This window comes from Symphalangus syndactylus, chromosome 1, assembly GCF_028878055.3.
Source record: "Symphalangus syndactylus isolate Jambi chromosome 1, NHGRI_mSymSyn1-v2.1_pri, whole genome shotgun sequence".
In the NCBI taxonomy this organism is placed as follows: domain Eukaryota; kingdom Metazoa; phylum Chordata; class Mammalia; order Primates; family Hylobatidae; genus Symphalangus; species Symphalangus syndactylus.
This window is the reverse complement of record NC_072423.2, coordinates 52,717,588-52,745,111: the sequence shown is the minus strand read 5'-3', so window position 1 is coordinate 52,745,111 and position 27,524 is coordinate 52,717,588. Positions and strand designations below refer to the sequence as shown.

The 27,524-nt window shown below is 34.1% G+C and overlaps 1 protein-coding gene across 14 annotated transcripts in view; it reads right to left on the bottom strand.

Annotated features, from left to right (window-relative positions):
* The window catches only part of NOL4 (nucleolar protein 4), a 380,020-nt gene that overhangs the window by 84,870 nt on the left and 267,626 nt on the right, over positions 1-27,524 (bottom strand). For 8 of the 14 annotated variants that reach the window (XM_055234844.2, XM_055234854.2, XM_055234862.2 and 5 more), the window contains 3 exons: positions 19,008-19,187; positions 18,092-18,283; positions 3,847-3,960 (listed from right to left, as the gene is read on the bottom strand). In XM_055234844.2, coding sequence (XP_055090819.1) covers positions 3,847-3,960; positions 18,092-18,283; positions 19,008-19,187 — 486 coding nt within the window. The remainder of the gene's footprint in view (positions 1-3,846; positions 3,961-18,091; positions 18,284-19,007; positions 19,188-27,524) is intronic. The other 6 variants (XM_055234872.2, XM_055234866.2, XM_055234881.2 and 3 more) reach the window with 2 other exon arrangements.

The window sequence follows — 27,524 nt, the reverse complement described above, 5'->3', positions numbered from 1 at the left end:
TCTAGCTTTGTCCTTTTTGCTTAGGATTGTCTTAGCTATATGGGCTCTTTTTTGGTTCCATATGAAATTTAACATAGCTTTCTCTAATTCTGTGAAGAAAGTCAATGGTAGCTTGATGGGGATAACAATGAATCTATAAATTACTTTGGGCAGTATGGCCATTTTCATGATATTGATTCTTCTGATCTATGAGCATGGAATGTTTTTCCATTTTTTTGTGTCCTCTCTTATTTCCTTGAGCAGTGGTTTGTAGTTCTCCTTGAAGAGGTCCTTCACATCCCTTGTAAGTTGTATTCCTAGATATTTTATTGTATTTACAGCAATTGTGAATGGGAGTTCGCTCACGATTTGGATATGTTCGTCTGTTATTGGTTTATAGGAATGCTTGTGATTTTTTGCACATTGATTTTATATCCTGAGACTTTGCTGAAGTTGCTTAACAGCTTAAGGAGATTTTGGGCTGAGACAATGGGATTTTCTAAATATACAATCATGTCATCTGCAAAGAGACAATTTGACTTCCTCTCTTCCTATTTAAATACCCTTTCTTTCTTTCTCTTGCCTGATTGCCCTGGCCAGAACTTCCAATACTGTGTTGAATAGGAGTAGTAAGAGAGGGCATCCTTGTCTTGTGCTGGTTTTCAAAAGGAATGCTTCCAGTTTTTGCCCATTCAGAAGGATAGGAACAGACACTTCTCAAAAGAAGACATTTATGCAGCCAATGAACATATGAAAAAAAGCTCATCATCACTGATCATTAGATAAATGCAAATCAAAACCACAATGAGATATCATCTCATGCCAGTTAGAATGGTGATGATTAAGAAGGCAGGAAACAATGGATGCTGGAGAGGATGTGGAGGAATAGGAATGCTTTCACACTGTTGGTGGAAGTGTAAATTAGTTCGACCATTGTGGAAGACAGTGTGGTGATTCCTCAAGGATCTAGAACAAGAAATTCCATTTGACCCAGCAATCCCATTATTGGGTATATACTCAAAGGATTATAAATCATTCTGCTATAAAGACACATGCACATGTATGTTTATTGCAGCACTATTCACAATAGCAAAGACTTGGAGCCAACAAATGCCCATCAATTATAGACTGGATAAAGAAAATGTGGCACATATACACCATGGAATACTATGCAGCCATATAAAAGGATGAGTTCATGTCCTTTGCAGGGACATGGATGAAACTGGAAACCATCATTCTCAGACAACTAACACAAGAACAGAAAACCAAACACGCATGTTCTCACTCATAAGTGAGAGTTGAACAATGATAACACATGGACACAGGGAGGGAACATCACACACTAGGGCCTGTCAGGGAGTAGGGGGCTAGGGGAGGGATAGCATTAGGAGAAATACCTAATGTAGATGATGGGTTGATGGGTGCAGCAAACCACCATGGCAAATGTATACCTATGTAACCTGCGCATTCTGCACATGTATCCCAGAACTTAAAGTAAAAAACAAAAACAAAAACAAAAAAACCGGAAAAAAAATAAAACAGTATTTTTTTATGTAGAAATATTATTGGGTATCCTCCATTCCTAGAAACAGAGCCTTGCAATAAATATATGAGGACATAGAAAAAGGAGAGAGTATGGAGAGTAGGACCAAGGACCACTGGTCCTCATTCATTTTAGTCCCTACTCCTGGGGCAGGTGTAAGAAGTCCCATTTTTAATTATTTTTAAAAGTTTTTCTTCAGTGGGTAGAAAGTCTATGAAGTAAATCTGAGCTCAATGTAAAGACCTTCAAAAACAATGATAAATCTCTGACAGTAGGAAAGTGTGTTAGTAAATAGCAGATCTTTAGTACCAGCGTGAGATCTGAGATACTAAGGCAAATAACAAATATATCTTTAACAACATATAAACTTATGAAATACATAATGCTTTCATACGAATTGACTTATAAAATCCTCACAATAGCTCTATGAATCTGATATCTGTATGTCCTATTTTACAGATTAGGCCAACGGTATTTAAGTGACTGTATCAAATATCAGTTGATGACCAGCTTTGGGGAATATTGTAGAGTGATATTATAGGTAGTATATAATATGAATAAGTCATTTAATTTTTATAACAACTCCACATATGATTAAAACTATATAGGGATATTCTAGAACGTACGTTAGGTGGGATATATAGCTAGACAACAACCAGGAGAGCCCTTTCAATCCCAGAATTCTACAATCTCAATTTCTAGAACTAGCATCTGTTCTCAACTGGACTTTGACTTTGAAACTTCAATATCTAAGGTAGTGTTATTAATGCTTGTTTCTAGTTAACTGATATCAATACAATGACAAAACAGCTAGCATCAGTCTTTTCTAGACTGAATTTATTGATGCTTACTATGCACCAGGCAAAATGCTAAGTACATAACATGAATCTGTCATTTAAAGTTCTCATAACGACTCCACAGGATGAGTACTGTTACTATTGCTGTCTTTCATATGGAGTAACCAAAGCACACAGAACTGGAATAGCTTACTGAAGTTTGCACAATTAGAAAAGGTAGAGATGAGATTCAAAACCAGGTCTATTTAGTTCCAGAATGTGCTCCCCTAATCACTATGCCAGATGGTATTATACATAGTGTTATAACTCATTGTATAAGATATATTTTATAGATATAACAATGATAAAACTCTTAACAGAGGGCACATATATGTGAATCAACACTGGTGACACGATTAGCACATTCTAAACTGACATTTTCACATGGTTTTTATCTGAGACTAATACTGTATTTTTCATTTAACTGAAGGCTTCATCTTTTGTGGCATTTAGAATTATTAGCACATGACATTTTAATAATAAACACATCAAATCAATGCTGATGTAATTCCGAAACATGTTAAAGTATTCTAAGCCTGAAATGAAAAAAACATTTTTGCTTTTTTCCTTGAAGTCCACTGGCTCACTGTAGAATCAAAATTGAACTAACTTACTTTAGTCTTGACTCATCTCATCCTCAATTAGCAATATAAAGCATATAATTCATTTGTTGTAAAAATAATTTACAAGTGAAAATGCGGCAAAGTTTTATGCAGAATATTTAGTATATTATGTGATAATTTAGATTTTTACTATGGATACTTGAGAAAGGGGGTACATAGAAAAAAGAGAAAGATATTTCTGGGATAAGAAGGAGAAACAGAAATATACAGATAACCCAAGGGAAAGACTGAGGGAAACACCAGTGAGCAAAGTACAAAAAATACAAACATCTCCAACACACAGATGCCTTAGAAAAAAGATATTGAAACATGGCATGCAATTGGCATACAATAAATGACTAAATAATGAGAGATGAAGTCTAAGACATGAGTTTTCATTATGTATATCCTCATTTTGTGACTTTCTAGTCTTTCAAAGTTGTGTTGTACTGTCACCACCCTCAGCATCATGTATTGGCATGCGGTAGTAGACCAGAGGAAATTAAGGAGAGGTTGGTTCACTTCATTCGAAATGAACATGATCAGGTCACCCTCATAAGTCATGAGGTAAATTTACAAAGGTGTTGGAAATGATCAGCTAGAACCTCTTAATAAGTAATTGACCTTTAAATTGGATACTAAACAAAATTATAACTCGTTAGTTTTGCTATTGTTCATTTTCACCACAGAAACATTTTGTTCTTTGACCTTCATTGATCACATGAACACACATTTTCAAGTTTATATTCATATCATAAGGACACAAAAACTGTATCTCTGTGTACTTTAAATCCATTCAAGAGCTTTTACTCTTCAACATAAATCAAATTAAATGAATTGCATTTGCTATAGCTGGTGTTCACCAGACTTCAAGATGCCTCAGTACCTGCTGTCTCTCCAGACGCATCCTCTTGGCGGCATTTCTACTCTCACTCTCACAAGCTGAAGCCAAGATACTCTCTGCAACTGCTGAAGTAAGGTGGGAAGGAATAGGTCGAGACTAAAAAAAAAAGAGAAAAGTATGAAAAAAATTATTAACAGTATCATTAACAGGCCAATGCTATTCTCAGAAGAGCTCTCAGGATCATCAACACGTGCAGGAGTATCCATTTATTTCAACTGAACTTGTTTCAATAGAAAGAGGAAATGGAAATTGTAAAGATGAAAAATGAAAGCTAGTTAGAGGTTAAAGCTATCGTTGCTACACAGATCCATCATTCATTCCCATAGATCCATTGTCACAAGTATCTAGCCTGGGCCATGAAGCTGGAGTTTGAACAGGCAGTGGCAAAATTGCTGACTGGATTTTGCAAATAAAACAAGGTCTTTAATTCTACTACAACATATGACATGCACAAAGAAAAAAACAAAACAAAAACAAGTGACAGGGCTAAAACAGAGTTTAAAAAACCTAACAGACACTCAGACCATGTCAAACAATCTTAATATGAAATATTATGAATATTTACACTCTAAATTGTGACCCAATTGATGTGATTAAAATGCTTTTAAATATAAATAATTAAAAACTAAAAAGTCAGTCCTACAATGATCTTCATATATTAAAGGTTTAGTGCTTTAGATGTGAGATATGTTTGCCTATGTGTACATGCCTGTTTTGTCTTACTTATAAAACATGAGCCGATATTTTATAGGTACGTGTTGAAATCCATCTTCTATGTAGCCCACATAGAAAGAATTAATTCTCCAACTAAGCTCATGATTAACTGTAAATTGTTTGCAGCTCTCAATATCATTTGTGATAACCATAACAAAAATTATGATTTTCATCCTTTTTTCCATAATTAATGCAAAGTCATCCAACTGAAAGACGAAATACTTAATAATATAGAACAGTTTTTTTAAATTAAAATAAGCAAATGATAGATGAGAAATAACAAAATTAAACCAAATGAGGTAGTAAAATAATGTGAAATTATGAAATAAATGTATCTTTTGGGAATATAGCATATATAGTATATGACACCTTAGGGTTTTCAAAGCCTCAAACGAAAATATGTGTGAATGCCATTTATTAGAAGTCTGAACTAATTGAGACCTTTTGAATTTTTTTCTAAAGGAATTGAAACATGCCTTTTTTATACATGACTCATTTTACCAACTCTGGCATGTAGAGTGTGCCTCAGCAAATTGAACACAGGGCTTACATCTCAAATACTATTCTAGAACAGCTGAATTCAGACCACACCATTTTACCAGACACTCCATAGTTAAATTTGTACAGTGTAGACAGAGACCAGGCTCTGACCTTGGGTGAACTAGGAAGCAATTTCTGCAGCTGCCTTAGCAGACTTCCTCACTACTCCCCCTCCAAAGCAGCCTCTGGAGGCAAAAGGTAGGAAAGGTATAAGGTACATACTCCTCTGCTAACCCCATGGGACACCTCAAATGATGGTTACACAACTTTGACAATAAAGCAGTTGGATATTTGGAATGTCATTTTTGCAAAAAAGAAGAAAAGAGGTCCACTGGTGGCAGGAAAAAAATGCAATATAAGCATTTTGAGAAGGAAATTAGAAAGCCAGGACTGTGCATTTGTAATAGAAAAGAGGGTCAAATGAGGCAAACCTAAAATAAATTGCCATAACGATGTAACCATAATTTCAAAACTCATATTGCTTCTTCATTTCATTCTCTACTTCACTAAGTATAAATAAAATATTGTAGTCCAAAGCCAAATAAATTAAGCTATAAAATCAGTCTCATTAACCGATGGTCACTGCCTGGCTCAAAAATGTAGTCCAAGTACATGGGAATTAGATACTCATTGATACCTTTCTTGATTGAGCTAATTTTTGAGGCAAAGGTGTTATAGGAAAAATGGGAATAAGAACATTACATTATCAAAAAATAAAACAAATTATTTGATTGTAGTTAGCATTATTCAAATAGGAGTGAGAGTTTATATCTTTATAAACTACATTATTAGATCTTTTGTTTCCAGGGATGAAATTAAGAGAATCTAAATAAAATATCAGCAACCATCCTTTTCTTAATCCAATTATTGAGAGCCACATGGGATTCAGAGAGACATATTTCAGTTCTTCATTACCTCGATTTTTCTCTCTTTTTTTCAGCTATCACCATTAAAAATTAGGAATATATAAAACTATAGAATTTTACTAAATGATTACATTGTATCAATAGGCACACAACTTAAATACATAAAAGTTCATTTAACATGGAGAACATAAGTAAAATATCCCTTCAATTAAAATTATTTCATAGCATTTTCTTTCAAATTCTTATTAATTTTTAAAAACAACTTTTACTACTCAACTTCTACTAAAGCAGTAAAAGTTGTTATGCATAATAATTTATGCAATTTCCTTTTCAGAAAAGATGAAAGGGAGAGTTGGATCTTCCCTAGATGTGTGAAATTAGTCTTCTCATAAACTAGAGTAATGTCGTGGCTAATTAGAACTAGACATATTTTAAGGTCATGTGATAACCTAATATTTAAAAATCAACTTCAAGATAAAGCAACCATGTACACTATCCTATTGAGTGGAAAAAATAAGTAGAATCAAAGATGCATGATTCAATACTTCCCATAGATAAATAGTATAATTTTGAAAACAGATTTGTACTGAGTTTATTGTAGGATCATAAGTTGACAACTCTCAATGGCCATAGAAGTCATCCAGTACACGTTTCTTCTCTCAACTTTGAAGAACTGAAACCTAGGTAGATTAAGTAATTGCAAAAGGACAAATTGAACTAGATCCAGAACTCAGGTTTCGTGTCTCCCCAATTTTCAACTCTCACTTTCCTAAATTCTGTTGTATATTTAGGACTTTTACATACTTTGTCATTAATAAAACAAAAAATTCTTTAAAAAATCCATATATACAAACCATTGTTTTCAACTAAAAAAATAAGCAGAACAAAGGTAGACATTTACATGAATGTATTATAATCATCATTAACAAGTTCATTGGAGAAAAGGGCAGAATAAATCATAAAATCTGTATTACAATCTAAAAATTATATTTGAAATGTATTTTTGCAGAGAATGTACTATATCTCAATGTGTACCTCCAAACAGAAATCCAGTACCATCCTAATTTAATTTTTAGATAAATGTTAATAATATCTGACTCTTATTGAGTGCTTAGGACATTCAGGTATTAATACCAAAAGCTTAGATTTATTATCAAATTTAATCTCCTTAACAATCTTTGAGAAAAGTACTTATATTACTCATATTTTAGATAACCTACATTGAAGTTCTGAGAGATTATGCAACTTGCTCACAATTATGCAGTGATGTATGTGGAAATACCTGAATTCAAATTCAAGTCTGATGATGAATTGGGAGTTATAATCCCTAGTAAACTCTTATTCACATTTTACAACAAAGTCCCCAGTGAGTTTAAATAAATCTAGAATTCTTCAATACTACACATTCCTGTGAGGAAATTCAATCACAGCTAACCAGACATTGCATTTAGCAAAGAATATATCAGGATCTCCCTAGCATCCTTCACTTAAATGGTTGAAGTCCTTTAATGTATTTTCCTATAAATTCTATAAATTATGAAATTTACGATCTTCATTAAAAGCACAAAGACAAAAATGTAACTTAGCTAAGTTATGCCACAAATTCTTAACTGATGGAATCTGAATTCATAAGATTTTAAAGTTTATACAGCCAGAAGTGTCAATAAATTACTATACACGAACCATAATAAAGCTTAATTTCATGCCCAAAATGAGAATACAGGAGCCAGGCAGAAAAGTTCTTTCCCTCCTGTGAGGTAATCATGCTAAAAATCTCTTTGCTTCTAATATTAATGAGCCAATAATAAATGTCAATACTCCCCAATACACACAGGGCTCAAGTGTGCAGCATTTGGTTATAAGATAGTAAAGACGAAAGTTTAAAAAAATTTCTCTATAATTTGGCTTCTATCCACTTAACAACTCAAAAGTACTAATATCAAGATAGCGAGAAGGAAATTAATCAATTTTTCTCATTATAAAAGTAATATTACAGAGAAACTTAAAACTAGTGTTTAGTACGTGCTCTGAGAATCATCTCCTTCTGAACTCTCCTTTCCATCATTACATTTGACAGTTGAGGGCTTATTCTAATGTCACCACAGTATGATCTTTCTAAAACATAATTAGCAGAGTGTGTTAGGGAATATGGTCATAGATTTCATCAGGAATGAGGCTGAAAATTCCCTCTTAACATTTGTAAGAGTGGCCATAAAACACAAAGCTTCCATGTAATAATTGGAGATAGGAATATTTTGATGCAAAAACCAAATGCAATGAATTCAATAGATAACTTATGAAAATAACACCTCCTCTGGCTGAAGATAGCTCAGTAAATACATATACTATTTGATATCTATCTCTCTCTTTATCTATCTATATCGTAGAATATTTAAAATATTAGTTTACAATGGATTTAATTATACACTTCACATGATCTATACCTGGATTGGGAATATTTATTACATATTTATTTCTCTGTATATAAGATAACGGTACCTACTCTCATTAATTATCTCTTCATAATTAACTGACATTCTAACTGGGATCTGAGTTGATCTTTCTCCAGCACTGTTCTTATTGTAATAATTATCACTGCTCAAATCAGTGGCAGTTGTGTCATTAAACAGATGGCTAAACCATCACATGGAGCTTTTGGAGTTTAAAAAGTCACATTTTAATTGGGGACTTAAGATGTAATTGCTGTTGGCATGATGTAAATGTGTCTTTTCTTATATATGTTGATAAAATGTACCATCACACCAACAAACTATTGCATTTTTGTGGGTCTTAAAACTATACATGAAATAACTTTAGAGTCCTCTGAACTTCAGCTGTACATTTAGGATGCCACAGGATTTTTGCAATTACAAAAAAGTACAAAGAAATTCAAGAATGTTAGGTTATGGTCATGGGTTAATGTGGTGATGCTCTCCAGACTCCACAGTTAATGTGAAGCTTAATCAAGTATTAGTTAAGGCCAGATTGGGAGCAACTGTGATATCTACCCAAGGTTGTAAGTAGAATGAGTGCTTTGAAGATAATTAAATAACTCAGTAGTCAGAGTTTAGGTAGTGTGATGAATTAAGATTATTCCTCCTAATCTTGTTACTTTATAAAACACATTATTAAGAATTCTGTAATTTGGATGGTATCTCCCCCAAGTGGCATATCTATACCTAAAGGCATAATTGTTTAGGTTATATACACATACAAAGTTTCATGTTCTAAGAGATTCCTTCTATTAAGCAGGTGGTTTCATTCTTATACATCAGTGGAATAGAGATAGTCTGCAACTAAGTCATACTGAACTGAATATTATTCTATAACCAGCTACTTGCTCTGTGACCATTTTTGCAATTTAATCTGAGTCTCAGTCATCCTGCTAGGTATTATTACTTTTATTCTTAAAAATGACAAAGCTGAGATTCAGTCAGAAAATTATAAATAAGGAAAATAATCTCCACATTATGGAGTAGTTTTTAGAAGTCCATGAGAAATGTGCATAAAGTCACTAGCATATTATTTATAAGCACTTTTTTATATGATAGGAACTGTGCCAAGTTTAGAGATTTGAAGATATCAATATGGTCTCTGCCATCATAGAGTTTACTTGACAAGTTGGTACAATGCCTAGAACATAGGTTATAACTATAATATACATGGAAGTGCATTATTAAGAGTGTGTTTAGTAGACTCACAACCTTTTGTGAGCAATTCTGAAGCTCTAATATTCTATAAAGTTGTAAGATTTTTCAAAAACTTGGGATAAACTCAGCTGGCAGAAAAAAACATAAATAAATAACTAAGGTTTTACTTTTTCCTAATTTCTGTGAATATGCATATGTTTTGCTGCGAAATACTGATATATTTTTATTTGTGATGTTTTTCTAGGCCCCACTATGGGTGTTATGCAACAAACCTAGTATGCACTCTATCATGTCCCAAAATTGAAAAGTTCTGAATTCCAAACTATAGATAATCCAAGATTTCAGATAAACTGGTGAATGCAAACTAAAATAGTAGTTCAACTGTCCTTATTTCATTCCACATGGTTTTGATGGAAGTAATAAAGTTCCTTCCTCAATTAACCCTGGCCACTTGAGTTTGTCCTGGGCAATCATGGGAACTCAATACTTTGTTTCCAATGACTGATCCAAGAAGGTGGACATATAATCCAAATAGGGCCAAGCAAAGTTCCTTCCTGGGAACTGAGACCTGGAGTTGGAGGATTGCTCTTGGGTTGTGAGTTTTAAGAATGGAGGCCTGGAACTGCTGGTGGCAACATTTCCAAACAGGTAGCAAGAAGTTATCTAAGATGTAAATCAATACACAAGAGAAGCATAATTAAGAAAAAGGAGAGCAGCAAACCCCTGAAATTGGAGCCCATGGATCCACTATGTGTGAATTCTTGAACTTTCTAGTTGTTTGAGAAAATTATCTTGACTAAAAGGAGTCTGAAAGTGTGTTTTAACAGAAGTGGAATATAAGCTAGTTAACCTTTGTCTAGGCTTTGATTAGAAATATTTCATTTATGAATTAATGATCTATGTTTTGGCCTTATTTTTAGAATATTATTGGTCATTAATAATGATCTTTTATGAATACATGGGGAATTAATAAGTCTTCTAGTTGAAGACTTAGAAACACAGTTTAGTTAATATCAGCTGACAACGCCTCTAATCAAGACACAGGATCAACTAAATTAACAACTGAAATAACACGCTTTAATTTTAACTACATGATCCTTTATGTTAAATATATAAAATATATTTTGTATATACTATATACACTGTATATATTCTGAAAGTTGAGTGTTATATAACCTTACAATTATTGTACATTATGATGTAGTTTTCCTAATTATTTATTTGTGAAACTAAAAGTGTATACCAATTCCATTCATATAATTAATATCACTACCTATTCCCACTAATTGCTAAATAGATTTAAATTTTTTTAATGTATCAATTCTTGGCCTTTTGGTTAAGATCAAGTGTAAATTTTTTTTAACACTTTAATAGTTTAAAAAGAGTTAAATGTTATATAACTGTTTTCTTTTGTGAAAAAAACTCACTAAACATTTAAAATATATTAGGCTACATTTTCAGTTAGTAGTAGTTTTTAAAATTAAAATACAAATTGCAAGATACTATGAAACTCATGTCACACAATAAAAATTATCTCTCAACTAATTTCTACCACAAAGAAGCACATTAGTAAATATCCATCCAGTCACTCAATCTTTCATTCAGCCATTTTAATTCAGTTGAATTCAACATGAATTGAGCAACTTTCATGAGCAGCTACTTGTATTATATAAGACATTGTAGGTGATACAGAAATGAACAAGTTAAGAAGCATAGTACTCAAGGAACATAATTTCTTCTTGAAGAGCTAAGGCCCATATATGGATAACAGTAATATAAGACAGGATAAAATAAAACTACAAAAGATGTACCACAAAGTACAATTTGCACACAGAAGAAAGAGAGATTTGAGGCTGCTGTTAGCTAGCAGTGAGGATTAAATAGACAAAGACCTAATTGATTTAGTCCTTCAAGTAGCTCAACAGACTGAAACAGTGCAGGTTTCCCAGGAAAGGGAACTGTGAAATTCAATTTCAGATTAAATTGCATTTTATCATGTTTCTCACACACACCAGGTACCATACTAGGTGTACCAGGTACTGTCCTAGGAGTTTTTACATTTGTTATTTCAAGTGCTTTTGGTTTTCATTTTTAGGATAAGAGCTATTATTTCCATTTTTCTTTTCCAGGGTGAGACCAAAGCTCGGAGATAGAAAATCAACGAGTAGCAACTGGAAAAGCACAGACAAGAACCAAGGCTCACTGACTATCAAATCCAGGTGTTTTTCTTCAGACGCTCACCAATGCTGCTAATTTTTTATTATTTCCTTTTGGATTCAGTTTCCTTCTTCTTAGATTATAGAAGCATTCCTCTGGAATCAGTCAGGATGTATGAGTGGTAGCCTCAGAAATTATCTGAAGTATTTCTTTCCTCCTCACTCTGAAAATAGAGCTGAGCTGGGCATTGATTTGTGAATTAAAAGTAGTTTCTCTTGAAGACTTTTTTTCTTAGTACTTTGAAGAAATTGTTCAGGCTGGTTTTCGGTTGTAGATAATGTGTTGTTTCTTTCTGGTACATTTAATAATTTATTTGCTCTTCTGTGGTTTTACTATAATATCCCTAGGTATGAGTTTTTTTTTTTTTTAATGTATACTGTTTGGGACTAATCTACTTATCTGTTATTAGGATTGAGGTCCAATCAATTCTGAAAAATTCTTCATCATTATCTTTTTCAATTTGCCTCTTTATTGTAATTTCTCCTGGAATGCCTGTTAAATCTATCTTAGCATTCTCTTTTTCATCTTAATTTCTTTTTCATATTTAACTTCTCTTTTCTTCCTGTGGGTAACTTGCATACTTCTGTGTTCCAGTTTACTTTCTCCTTGGCTGAATATTATATTCCACTCAACCCATTTAGTAAGGTTTTAATTTCAATGCTTATAATGTCTGTCATTTTTATTCCTGAAAGTTGTATTAGGATATTTCTTAATTCCTCTTTCATAGAGAGGAAAATAGAGAATGAGCCTTTCTTGGACCCAGCTTTATATACATTTCTCAGTTTATATGCCTATCTAGTTACAAACTAAAATGCATGTATCCTGAACTTGGGTGGACATTCATACCCCAGCCCTAATCTGTCTGGGTCTACATTTACTTTTTCTATCTTTCTAAGTTGTTACCCAATCCAAAGGGCTTACACTTCTGGCTAAGAGTTTCCTACTCATTTCAGGTACCTGGAAATTTCCTTTTCTTTCTTTTGAGCTTAGCTGAATATTTTTTAAATTGTTATATTATATTCAGGATTTGTATGTGTTTGTGGTGGGAAGCTGGGTGGGGTGTGTGTATGTTAAGAGAACATACCCCATGAGGCTCAGGTCAACATCTTGCTTAAAGTAAAAGATGCAGTGATAAGTAGCTCTGAAAAATATATTGGCTGTATTCTTTACAACTTAGTTATTCTTCAATTTTAATGCGTTTGGTAAATAATGAGCAAAGGTACTCATAATCCCTGAGTCATAAAAAATTAGTGAACCAAGAGACAACCCACTGAAAGAAGGAGCAGCAGTCTCATGTGATGAACTAAGGTTTGAAAGAATATAATTTGAACATACCAGAAGAATAGGTAGAAAGGTACCATATTATATGCTATACATATAGATACATGATCACATATAGTACCCCAATAGCCCTATCCTTTAGAAGAGACTCAGAAACACTACACTTGTACAGAAATTGAACTAAGCAAGGAATTGAAGCTAGGTCTCTCAGTTTCAAAAGGTCATATGCTAAAACATTATAGAAAGAAATATAAAATTTGTTCTGCCAGGCACGGTGGCTCACACCTGTAATCCCAGCACTTTGGGAGGCCGAGGCGGGTGGATCACCTGAGGTCGGGAGTTCAAGACCAGCCTGACCAACATGGAGAAACCCCATCTCTACTAAAAATACAAAATTAGCCGAGTGTTTTGGTGCATGCCTGTTATCCCAGCTACTCGGGAGGCTGAGGCAGGAGAATCACTTGAAACCGGGAGGTGGAGGTTGCGGTGAGCTGAGGTCATGCCATTGCACTCCAGCCTGGGCAACAAGAGTGAAACTCCATCTCAAAAAAAAAAAATATTCTAAGATGACAGAGTTTCACATTATCAAAGCCAAAATTGAAGAAGACTACTCTAGGGGCAAAGGCAGATTTATCATAAAGTCAATAAAGTGAGGCATAGGATGCCTCAACTGGATGGGCCTCTTAAGTGCTGGAGTTCCTGGGTGTTGTAAGCATTCTAGGTAGGAAGGGAAAGCCACTTTAAAATCCAGAAGCATTTATATGTAAGTGTGTCTGAAAATTGTCTAACGAGATGTTAGAAGAAAAGTGTTTTAATCTTCAAGATTTCAGTGGTTTCTAAATTTCTTTTGTGTAGGATATTTTTAAACTACAAATACACATTCATTTTTTCTATCTAATTTTTTGCTCATAATTGTGTATTACTTTTCTTTTCAAAAAGATCTCAAGTCATATAATCTTCAGGTTTTACAAACCCTATTTCTGCCTCTGCCTAGGCATAATGTGTGTGAAGAGTGTAGGAGGAAAGTAGGGAGTTGAGTTAGGATTATGCAAGAGTACAGGTATGAGGTATGAAAGACTAGAACTAAAATAAGAGCACATAAAATCAGAAACTGTAAGATTTGTTTGAGAAACAGAGTAAAGGAGGAATAAGCAGAATTCATTAAGTGGTAGGATACAAGACACAAAAATAGTCAAATCTCATTCTACATTTTTGAGCAATGGTAAAAATGACAATATGGTGCTATTAACAGCAGACAAATCAAGAGGAATTTACTGGTGTCTTGATAAATGAGGTGGTATATCAGTGGAGAAAATAGGTGCTGGAGAATATAAGGAGTTCAGTGTGATATAATTATTGCCCTAGTGTCTGACTGACACTTGGAATTAAATACCAAAGACTTGTATATTTTTGGTATTGTACTTTGAGAATAGGATAGTGTACACAAGGACAGACATTTTTAATTGTGGTTAGGGTGATATACAGTACGTGGCTAAAAATGGAACTGTAGTAACTGCCCAAAAGCAGGTAAGAGTAAATGAGGAGGAACAGAAACAACAAGTTTCAAGAAAACGAGCATATACTTTAGTTGAATATGCAGTCTTTGAGTTTTGTGCAAAGGTGGTCACGTGATCTTTACAAGAACTAATTCAGTAGAGTCATCCTTTGGTATCTGTGCGGGATTGGCACTAGCACCTCTGAGGATGCTCAAGTCCATTACACAAAATGGCATAGTATTTGCCTATTACCTAGGCACATTGTCCTGTATACTTTAAATCATCTCTAGCTTACTTATAAATCTTAATACAATGTAAATGACATGTAAATAGCTGTTATACTGTGTTGTCTAGGGAATAATGACAAGTAAAAAATGCCTATACATGTTCAATACAGGCACAATCCCCTTATTTTTTTCCCAAATATTTTTCAATTAGTTAATTGAATCCACAGATGTAGACCTTGCAGATCTGTAGGGCTGACTATACAGTGGTGAGAACCACAGTCTGGATAATCTGAATGTAAGGGACTACTGCAGGATTTGGTGGTAATGGGTATAATCTGTGAGTATAAAATGCTCTTTCGAGCAACCTGAGAAAGAAAGATGAACTCAGATTGTAGAAGAAGAATAAGAGATGTAACTTTTTTTGACATCTGAGAACTTTTTTTTTTTTTTTTTTTTAGGAAAAAGGGATTAAATGTTCCTCTCATTGAAAAGGGAAAACTGAACATATAAAAGAGTAGGGGTGGTTGATGGAGCAATGTTCTGAAGAAGGTAGAATTATATGGGGGCAGAGACGTGAGGTTTATTTATCCAGGGCAAATAAGAACAAGACTTTTCCTCTGTAAAGTCACCAGAGAATACTTGAGAACATTTAGAAAACTTTGAAATTTTTAATATTGCTTGTTCAGGCTCTTGGAGTGATGACTAAGACCAAGGTATATTCATGCTAATAAAGACTGAGGTGAAAGAGAGATCCAGATCCCTGAAGCAGAAAAAGTAAAAGAAATGTGAAATCAGCTTAGATATCAAAATTAATAAGGAGGATATTATAGGATGCAATTAAAAATAAAGATTATAAATAAAGATCTTAGAGAATGTGAATGTAACCTGGGGGATGGTAAACGACAACTATAAGACAGAGGGCAAGACTTAGTACAAATAGCAAGTGGAAAATTCAAACAAAATGTGTTTGCTAATTAGCATCAATTAAGTTAATTGGTGACAAAGAGAAACACATAGTTATACTCATGGTGTGTGAAGAATATTAATAGCTACATAGATATTACAAAGTTTTTATGAAGATCTTACACGAAAGGCTAGGTATATTTTTGATATAATTTTCAGTTTAAAGAATCACTTAACTCATTTTTATAATACCTCTATTTGTTAAAAAGTTAATAGCAAGTGTCACTGTAGCTATTCCCATGCTTATGATATGAGGGAAACTATGTATTGGAAACAAGGTCTGATCCCTCTACTGTGAGCTGTGTTTGACAAATAGAAGCAAATGATCGAAAAGTTAAATCCTCTAAAAAAATATATTATTTCCTAAACATGAAAGGCTTGCTTTCTGGTGTTTTCATAATTAGACTATTTATTTATTTGTTTCTAAATTTATATCTCCTCTTTTCCATTAAAAATTATCAAATCCACGAAGGAAAGTTGTCTCCACCAAGATAAATTAAACAGAAAGACAAAGGAGAGTTTGGCTCTGAACTCCCTGGCAGTAAGGCACAAAAGTGAACATATTAAGGTTCACAGTCCCGGTGCTGAGAACAGGTGAAACAATTATTTTTCTCGCATTAAATTCTAGAAGAAACTTCTGAAATCAGATTTTCTGTCATGGACATTTAGCAGCCTAGTAAACAATGACCTTGACAATACAAAAACTTGCATGAGATTTATTTCTACAAGGGAAAAGAGTCAATTGCATAATATTAAAAGCAACTAACTAGGTAATTTTTCAAAAGATTGAGATTATTAAATTTAAATATCTAGGCTATTTGGTTTAACTAGGTACAGTGGCAAAACTTGGGATACAAGAGGAGCAATGGACAAAAAGTCTCCTATATATTCCCTAAATATCATCATTTGGGTTTTACAGAAATACATGTATGCGCCTTGGCGAAAGAGTCTCATAATGCAAATTCAGGAAACAAAAAACAGAAATCATGTCACCTATTGGAGATGATACTCAGTATGGGCCAACCCTACCTTGTTCATAAAGTTGTGCTTTTTATGGAATTTTCTATTACTATGAATTTAAGATCAGGACACCTTCTGGAACAATAAATATTCTTCAGAGAAATTGCTGAATTTGAGCATCAAAGCCACACAACAGACTCAATAACAACTTGATATATTTGTCTACAGATTAATGTAATGGTTACTTAACTCATTGGGTTTTTAAAATCTAATGAAAATGAAGGCAGTATTTATTGATCAAACATTAGATTTATTAGATTTATCTTTCAGAAAGCATGGCCTTTTATATCCAACTCTGGAGATTTTATGATTTGAGATAATTGGTACAGACATACTCTGAAACCTCTCTTATGTACACCAACTCCTACCCAATCACACCTAATTAATTAGATTCACAGATGACAAACACTAACAGCCTAGGCTTTTATGGCGCCTTCTCAGATAAGACGAGAAAAAAATGGTTTCACAAAATTTCGAAACTGTTCACATACATAAGAAATAAGAAAATGGGAAAGGCATACATTGTAAATGTGTGCGTTATTTCTAGATGTAACAATTAGAACAAGGTGAAATAGAATAAAGTTTAAAAATCATTGATTTCTAATCTCCACCCTGTCAGTAATCTAACGTCAACATAATCTCATCTGTCTATAACATCCACCTGAATATGAAAGCTCTTGGTACCATCCACCAGCACACAAATAAACATATCCAGTACAACAAATCCTTATATTTCACCTAAGCATTTTCATTCTCTGACCTTTACTTTCAAGGCCTGCAATTTGTTAACCATTGATATGAAAACGGTATTCCCTAGGTGGATCCATCTGTTTCCTTTTGATTTAGAGAATGCCATTCTTACATGCCATCTCAAGCAGTGACTTGTGCTTCAGTTCACAACTTAAATAACCTCATGCCCACTTTAGTAGCGACAGAAAGAAAACAAATATGAATGAGATGCTGGTTCTCACTGGTGTTTACTCATATCACCTTTATTTTCTGTGACATGGTACCACGTGGTTCTGTGAGCACTGGACTCACAAGATATTCCTTATTAAATAAACAAAGGGAATAAATACTTCAGGAAGATGAAAAGGAGAAGGGGAAAAAAACAAACGAGCAAACAAAAACCCCTTTGACCTGACATTATGGAAAAAAATAAAAAAAGACACTAAGATGGAAAAAAAATAGTGTCATGGTTTACATGTGGGATTTTGATGGAGTCTAGGGCTGTGTTTTAATTCAAAACTCACCATCTCAAAACCACTTCTTTTCATCCGCCTGCAGGACTTGAGGTAAGTACGTATACGTTTTCTGGCACGCTCTTGATACTCAGGGAATTGTCGCCTGCATGAGTCAATGATAGCCTGGATCTTTTCTTTGGGCTGCTTAGAGATTGGGACCATTCGGTCCAAGTTTTCATCTACAAACAGCCTGACAAACATCTGTTGGCAAGAGGGAGACAGAGGAGAAGGGTTTGGAGGGCTGCTCTCTTCTGTTCCTAGCTTCCTGTCTTGATTACCGATAGGAAAATACTGTTTTCTGGTTTATGCACTGGAGAACTTTGCAATGGAAAGCCAGAAATTTTAAGCAAACACTCTTTAAAGACTTTCTAAATGGTTGGATTAAAAAATAGAGAGAGAAAAAGAGAGAAAGGCAGACAGACAGACAAACATACAGAAAAGAATAGACTATCGTGTAGAAAAAAATCAGGAAATAACAGTAGACTGTGACAATTGAGCACCCCTTTACATTCTCTACTAATGATGAATACGACTGTTACATTGCTACACTGCACAGTGGACTAATCTCTGAAATCAAACAACTGACTCTTTTGTCATGCATAATTAGATAAGCTAGGAAAGCAAAAGAAATAACAGATGACGGGCGTACTCTTCCGAGGACTAAGCTGAGGCCCCCTCCATCCACTAGGTAAACATGCATACTCACACAACACAACTCCAGTTTTCAGCTCACATTTGGCTTTAAAATTCTAAACAAAACACAGCAATTCTGGTGTCTGGTTGGCAAAGAGTGTTTCATGTACTTTTTAAATCCTTCTGTAAATTAAACAAACATGTCTCTAAAATATCCACATTTACCAACAAGCAACAACATGAAAGTGAAGTGGTAAAAATTAAACCACACTTGGAGTGTGGCAGGACTCACATTAAAAGCTTTCAGCCGCTCGGCTTCAACGCCGTCTGTCTCATTAACTTTCTCCGAATCGTCATGGTCCTCATGGTCATCTTCGTCCTCATCTCCCCTGTTTAGTGAGAGGTCCTCAGCTCCTCGGTCTACACTCTCATTTTTGCCAGAGTCATAGCTGGAGTAACTATGTGCAGGAGACTGAAAAGAGAAGGTAAAATAACTGCTTTTAAATTCATTGCACAAGCTTATAAATTTTATGTTTCATCTTTAATTTCAACTGTTTCTCAAAAATCTTGTTTATGAGTTGATAACTCTAGAGCTGTGGTGATTTTAGTTTAAATAAAAATTAATTCAAATTAAATTAAAATTTCATTTCCTTGGTCATGTCACACTAGTTACACTGCAAGTACTCGTTAGCTGCATAGAACGTTTCCATCACTGCCGAAAGTTTTATTGAACTTAGCTATTCAAGAGCAATTAGTGTTTCCTCTCAATACTCATATTCCAAATAAAAAAGCAATCTGTAATTGATTTTGCAAGAGAATCATTGAGTCACATATTCTTAGAACTTAATATGACCTCAGAGCATTGTCAATATTAGTATTAGTATTACACTTTATATAATATTGTACTATATCATATCAATATTATACTAACTTTATTAGTATTCTTTAAACAGTTATGGAAACTGAGGGATGTTTAATTAACTTCCCCAGCAAGAGCTATACAAAATATTATTGACTATTAGTTATTAGTTAACATGCTTTAAAATAAATGTATAAATTGTCTATGAGCCTTAAGAGAGCATCTGATTTTGGTTTAGAAAATGGGAACCGGGTTTCTTCCTAATCCTCTGTTAAGTTTAATGTTTCTGGATTCTAACACCATTCAAAAGACACAACAAATTTAAAGCAAGAACAATTAAAAGTGACACATATTTCCATGTAAAAATCATTAAACATCTGAAAAATTGAAAATGTTTAACAGTTCATTTTCACATGAAACAGCTGATAGCCTTTGTAGAGCCTCCATTGTCAGAATACAATGCATAAGTATATCTACATGTTAATGGAGCTGTTTAAAATATATAAACTGGCTTTGATCACTTTTCATTTTGGGATTACACTTATTCCAAATATTTTCTCTTGGGACCCTCTAGGATTATTCCAGAGTAAGTTTGGAAGAGTGACCTGGAAATACAGAAAATCCAAGAATATGGTGTGATAAGGAGCTTGAATCAGCCATGTAGAGCATAACCACAAACTATTTTATATACTCTTTGAGACCATAACATTGACCAATCTTCTTAGCATATTCTAGGTAGTTTTGATAAGATACTAAACTAAGATGTAATCAAATTTAAAAAGGAGTATTCTCTATTTATTTTTGTTTCATGATATAACAGATATTATTTGAGACACCAAATACAATAAAGCAAATAATTAAGCAAGTGAGAGGTAAAGAGAAGAAATTAGTACTTAGAACAACTGCATACCTAGTCAATTGGTTCCCTTAAGCTTCATTGCAACCTGGTGAGAAAGGATTATCCTGCAGATTCTACAGATAAGCAAACAGCTTTAGAATGTCTAAACAACCTCTTCTCATCTAAAGGATGAGATTATATAACTACTGTGTGAACCTAGGTCTGCCTAAGAGCTAAGAGTGATCAAATAAGGTTTTCTCCTCAATATGAAGTTTTTCTTTCTAAGTGTGTGTGTGTGTGCGTGTGTGTGTATGCACCTGTGTGTATAATTGAAAGAACATAAAATAGGCATTGGTTTATGTACATGTTAATCTTTAAACAAAATATTTTATAAGTGATTTCCTCTAAAACTGTTATTCCACCTAAATAAATTGGATACCTTATTTACATTTTCTTATAGAACAGTAAGCTGCAATTTATAAATCTTGAGTAAGAAGAATTATCACTTGCTATAAAATTTCCATATATAATAGAATCTATTTAAATAATTTATTAGTGCTTCATACACAGTTTTGCTTATTTCTTTTGCTGGATAAAGTAGAATAAAGATACACTATTGTAATCAAATGCAGATAATTACATTTTCTTAAATACAAAACATCTATAGAAGGACATAGTGACAAGCTTTCTTTTTTCAACTTAGGACTAAACATATTCTGGAATAAATATATTTATTTTAGGAAAAATGTATATTTAAGAGAATAAATTCTTAATAAACAGCAATAACATACAACTTTTAAGACCAACATGGTTAGTAGTAATTTCTAAAATCTCCTGCTCCAATTCCAAGTATCTATCTCAAAGTCAATCATTTCTTCCCTCAGCAAACCTTTACATTAAGTATCACTACACATTTGGTTTTGTGCCAAGATACTCTGCCACAGAGCAATGTTCATTGAATAAATTATCTATGGACACCTATTACGCATCAGGCACTATTCTAAGCCTTTTAAATATATGACTCATTTACAATGAACTGGTTAAGTGACTTTCCCAATGTCGCATAGCTAGCAAGTGAAAAAGGATCTGAACCCATGCAGTTTGGCTCTGAGTTTATCATCTTAACACGATTCTATGCTGTCTCTATAGCATGACTACTTATGAGGTTATTGTTATAATATCAGTAGAAATCAACTCCTAAGGCACTGTATTTCTTGACACTAACTTTTAAAATAGAAGTACCTCTGTGACAAGACATATTAAACCCATTTCATTATTTAACATCTAACCATGAATTTCCCCTGAGCCAATCTAATAGAATACATGTATTTCATATGGGCTGGAGCCTATTTAATAATGTTTTGTATTCATGAAGTGTCTTAAAATTTACATGGAGCTTTAACCTCTACATAATAACTTCACAAGAGAACTAGTATTAATATATTAATATATTATATTATAAATGGTTTCAAATATATACATAATAATAATAAATGATATTAATATATCTGACTGTTAGTTTTATGTGTCAACTTGACAGGATGACACGGTGTCCAGGTATTTGGCTATCCATTATTTCCAGGTGTGTCTGTGAGGATATTTCTGGATGAGATTGGCATTGGAAGTGGTGGATTCACTAAAACAGATTGTTCTACACAGTGTGTGTGTAGGGGGGGTGAGGGGAGGGCATAAGGGCATAATCCAGTGTCTTGAGGGCCTGAATAGAACACAAAGCAGAGGGAAGGAAAATTTGCCTATTATGTCTGACTGCTGAGCTAAGAGACTTACTGAGAATTCTGAGTCCCCCGGTTCTTAGGGCTTCAAAGTTGAACTGAACTCCACCACTGGCTTTCCTGGATATTCAGCTTGAAGATAGCAGATTATGGCACTTCTCAGCCTCCATAATCTCATGAGCCAATACTTTATTCTATATATTATTATCTTATTGATTCTGTTTCTCTGGAGAACCCTGAGTAATAATTATATTATTCACATTATCAATGATTTCATTGAGGCTCAGTTAATTTAACTAGATGAGATAACCTCTGACACTGAGAAAAGTGGTAGAGAAGTTAAGTAGAGGCCATCCATTCATCACTGGGCTGGTAACACTACACAGGATTTCAACATTAGGGGATCATGGGAATTAGCAAAAGAAATGAAAATGTTGAGTTTTGGAATCTCAGTGGATTGCCAAAGTAGAAGGAGAAAGGCAAGTGTGTAAAGGAAGATGAATGCCAATCCAGACAATTTTTGTTAACTTCTATAATTGTGTCCAAGACCAACCACGGGGCCTGTTATGGTATCTCCTACTTGTTTGCTGGCCCAGCACCTTTTTCTTTCAGAAATGGCCCCTTGCTCTACCAGGTAAAATTGGCAATCCCTTGGGTACCAAATTTCTCTATGCTAAGCATGCATCTTTGCCTCTAGGTGAGATGGCTGGCCTGAGTATGAAATCAAGCTGAATCCAGCAGAGCTAAGGAGCATAGACTCATGATAGCATCATTTGTGCATCTAGATCTATTACTGAAATTAAGCCCTGGACCCTTCATTTGTATAATACCATACATCCTCCACCCACCCACATGCTTTTAAATTTTGCTTAAATTTGAGTTTCAGTCACCTGAGATTGAATCTGGAGTGACACAGCAACCAATCATTAGAAGCCAGATTAACAATATAGATTTCACACATGATCATTCAAATATATAGATGGCCCCAGCCAAACGAATAATACTTTGTAAGCAGCAGAAGATATTCTCGAATTTAGCAACAAAGCAAAATGATAGTGAATAACCTTTATGAAGGGAAAATTTAAATTGACAGTGTTCAAAACTGCCTCCATGCAATGATAACATATGTGTAGCATGCTTTAAGGATCATACTAACATATCATATCTATAGAGTCAGTGGGAATAATAAAACTAGAACAGATCTCTGACATTAACAGTAAAGTTAAATTTTAAAAATCAGCATAATATCTTTACAGTTCACATCATTAACAAGGTGGAATTACCTAATAAAATATATTAAGGAAAATATTCCATAGGTTTGAAAAGCCTATCTTTTTAAATCTAAAATGTAATAAGCATAATATATTTTTGAATGGCAACGTGAAATATTTAAAAATGTTACAATACACTTATTTGAATGCAAATATTCTGGGCTAATTCATTCAATGCAGCTGTTTGATGGACACAGAACCAGTTGGAATAGTAAAAAATGTATAGCCCTATTTACTCAAGTTTTAAAGAACATGCAATCTTGCAGATCTGAAAATATTCAGGATCTGAATCTCAAGGATGATTGATGTTATTTTGCTCTACAAAACAAACTGAAATTTTTATAACTGAATTCTTCTTTTCGGCTGGATCATTGTTTCTTGCCTCTCTTACCATTTAGAGACCTATCATTTAAGGCTGAATTAAGTTCAATTTCCACAAAGATTCCAGCTTCTACCCTAGTCTACTTCAATCTTTCCCTAAACTGTGAAGCCAAGTTACTTAATTTGACACAGATTTAAACACTATCATTGATCTCTACTTTCCATATTAATTTGCATTTTTCTTCAAACTAGTCTAAGAACCAACACATATCCCTCACAGAATCCAAGACATGAGCTTTACAGATTGCCATTCAAGACTGCCTATAATTTCTCTTTTTTCTATAAAACTATTTGGTTTTTATAAATGGAGGAATGTGAATATTGGAATGGTATCATAGGCTCAGGGAATACAAATTACTATAGGTCTCCAAATAACCCATATAATATATGGCAGCCATTTGCCCCATAAGCCTGCCTTGCCTTAATAAGAACTTTGGATGACTATAGCCTGGGAAACCTTAATTTCATGTGCAATTGTTTTCTTACTTCAAGTATAAATCTAAAAAAATCCAAACCAGAACTTAAAAAGGATCCAAAGTTATTAAAGAACCACAATTTAGGCTCTACAGAAGATGGATACATGCTTATCCTCAAAACACAGGTATTGGCTTATGGGGATAAGGGTAGATTTTTGCCTTAGCTATATACTTTGCTTATTCCTCCCGTGATAAAATGTGGCTTTCCTTAGCAAAGAGCCTTCTGAGAATACATTTGCACTTTCCTTTTCTCAAATTTTCCCATCCCAATAGAACTGCCAGCATTGGGAATTCCCACTTGGAGGAAACGTAATCTGTTTGCTTATCTGTAGTCAGAGCCCAGGATGGCTCAGACAGCAACGCCATCTTGGTGTTAGACACAGCTGCGGTTGGGAGCTGTGTCTGATATTTGCAGCCAGTGGAAAAAAGGCGAACCTGTGTTTCCTCATTATGTCCTAAATGAGGGAAGAACACATGAATTCAGTGCCAGGTGTCTATGTTTTCACATGCTTTGCATATCTATGTCACAGCAGTGATTGTAAGGTATCATGCAAACGAGTTCATATGTTCATATTCCGTGCAGTCTGAGAGTTACTTGGGGAAGAGTCACATACGCACCTTTCATCTTTATAACATTGCACAATGCCGAACACATAGTAGGAATAAAGTAAACGTTTTCTGAGTGAGTGACTGATTACGCTTTTGAGTTACACTGAAGAAGATTTAATTTTTTTAAATCGCCATTTTAAAAACTATCTTATATTTCCTTTTAAAAATATCAGTTATTCATCAGTGAGTTTACAAGCAATGTCAGTATCATTATAAGTGTAATGATCTAGCACTATGTGTCTTCTGATATGATATGAAGCACATGGCAGTATTCAAGAAGTAAACTCATCATCAAGAAAGGAAGGAAGGAAGGAAGGAAGGAAGGAAGGAAGGAAGGAAGGAAGGAAGGAAGGAAGGAAGGAAAAGAAAGAAAGAAAGAAAGAAAGAAAGAAAGAAAGAAAGAAAGAAAGAAAGAAAGAGAAAGAAAGAAACAGAAAGAAAGAAAGAAAGAAAGAAAGAAAGAAAGAAAGAAAGAAAGAAAGAAAGAAAGGAAAGGAAAGAAAGAAAAGAAAAGAAAAGAAAGAAAAAAAAAGAAAGAAAAGAAAGGAAGGAAGGTAGAAAGGAAGGAAGGTAGGAAGGAAGGAAGAGAAAGAGTGAGAAGAAGTTGAACCCAAACTTCAATCTAGAAACAGTGGTTCTCAAAATGTGCTGGTTGCACTAGCAGGATCAGCATCTCCTGGAAACCTCCTAGAAATGCAAAGGCTCAGCTCCCCCCTGAGACCAACTGAATCAGACACTTTGGATGTAGGCCCAGCAATCTGTGTTTTAACATGACCTCCATGAGATTCTGAGGCACGGTCAAGCTTGAGAACCACTTGTCTGGAGCTAAATTCCATTTGTAAGAAAAATGGCAAAGAGAGAAGTTAAATCACACCAGAGAAAGCACACAGGTAAATAAAAATAGAGACATTGGGCAGGGCAATTGACCTTGGTCCTGCAACAATTTACTGATACAGAAATAAGATATATTAAAGGAGATTTAAGAGAGATAATCAAATAAAATGTGTAACCCTTGCTTGTATTATGATTCAAAGAAACCCAAAGCAAGAGATATTTTTTGAGAAAAGTAAAAATACTCTATTATAGATGAGGATAATATATAATAACATGGAATTATTAATTTTTGTTAGATGTAATACCTTAACATTTGGTTAAGTAAATATTTATGTAAGAAAATATCTACACTTGTTAGAGATACAAGTTGAGATATGAAGAGATGACATGACAAGAATGCCTGGGATATGCTTTAAAATACTATAGAAGGCCAGGTTATGTCTCTAATCCCAGAACATTGGGAAGTCAAAGCAGGAGGACTGCTTGAGGCTAGGAGTTTAAGACAAGCCTGGGCAACATAGTGAGACCTCCATCCCTAAAAAACAAACAAACAAACCAAAAACCAAAAACAATTATACAAGCATGGTGGCATGCACCACTAGAAGTGTACCGGGGAGGGTGAGGCAGGAGTATTGCTTGAGCCCATGAATCCCAGGCTGCTGTGAGCTATGATCCTGCCACTGAACTCCAGCCTGGGCAACAGAGCAATACCTTGCCATATGGTTTGGCTGTGTCCCTACCCAAATTTCATCTTGAATTGTAGTTCCCATAATCTGCATGTATCATGGGAGAGACCCAGTCAGAGGTAGTTTAACCATGGGGGAGGTTATCCTCATGCTGTTCTTGTGATACTGAGTTTTCATGAAATCTGATGGTTTTATAAGAGGCTTTTCCCCTTTTGCTCAGCACTTCTCCTTACGGCTGCCATGTGAAGAAGGATGTGTTTTCTTCCATTTCCACCATGATTGTAAGTTTCCTGAAGCCTCCCCAGCCATGCTGAACTGTGAGTCAATTAAACTTCTTTCCTTTATTAATTACCCAGTCTTGGGTACATCTTTATTAGCAGCATAAGAATGGACTAATACTCTGTGCTCTTAAGATAAATTAAAATACTACAGAAAAAAAGTTAAAAAGTTAAAAATTATGGGAAAGTCTTAAACACTGTTCAGTTTAGGTGATGAGTACTACTGGTTCATTGTATTCTCTATTTTAAAATATATTTTATATTTTCAAAATAAAATTTAATTTTATAAATGTTGTGATTGATTTGATATCCCTCTGTTTTGACTATTTCTGTATTAACTTATTCAACAACATTTAAGAAGCACTACTTCATGTTTAGAGCATTGTTTTAGGTTCACATGATTGGATGAATCCACATTTTGTAAAGCCTGAAAGTTATAAAATTTAGAGAGGGGGCTGTTTTGAAACATTAGATTAAAAAGTTATTATTTATTTAAGATGAGGAGAATAACCACAAATTACAAAATTTTTAAAAGCTTCTAAATATATAAAATACCTCAAAATATTAACGGCCATCTGTGACAGGCCCACAGCAAAAATCATACTGACTAGGCAAAAGCTGGAAGCATTTCCATTAAGAACTGGAACAAGATAAGGTTGCTCACTCTCATCACTCCAGTTCCACATAGTACTGGAAGTCCTAGCCAGAGCAATCAGACAAGAGAAAGAAATAAAAGCCATCAAAATAGAAAAGGAAGTCAAATCATCTCTGTTTGCAGATGATATTATTCTATATTTTGAAAACCTTAAAGTCTCCAGCAAAGGGACCCTAGAACTGATAAACC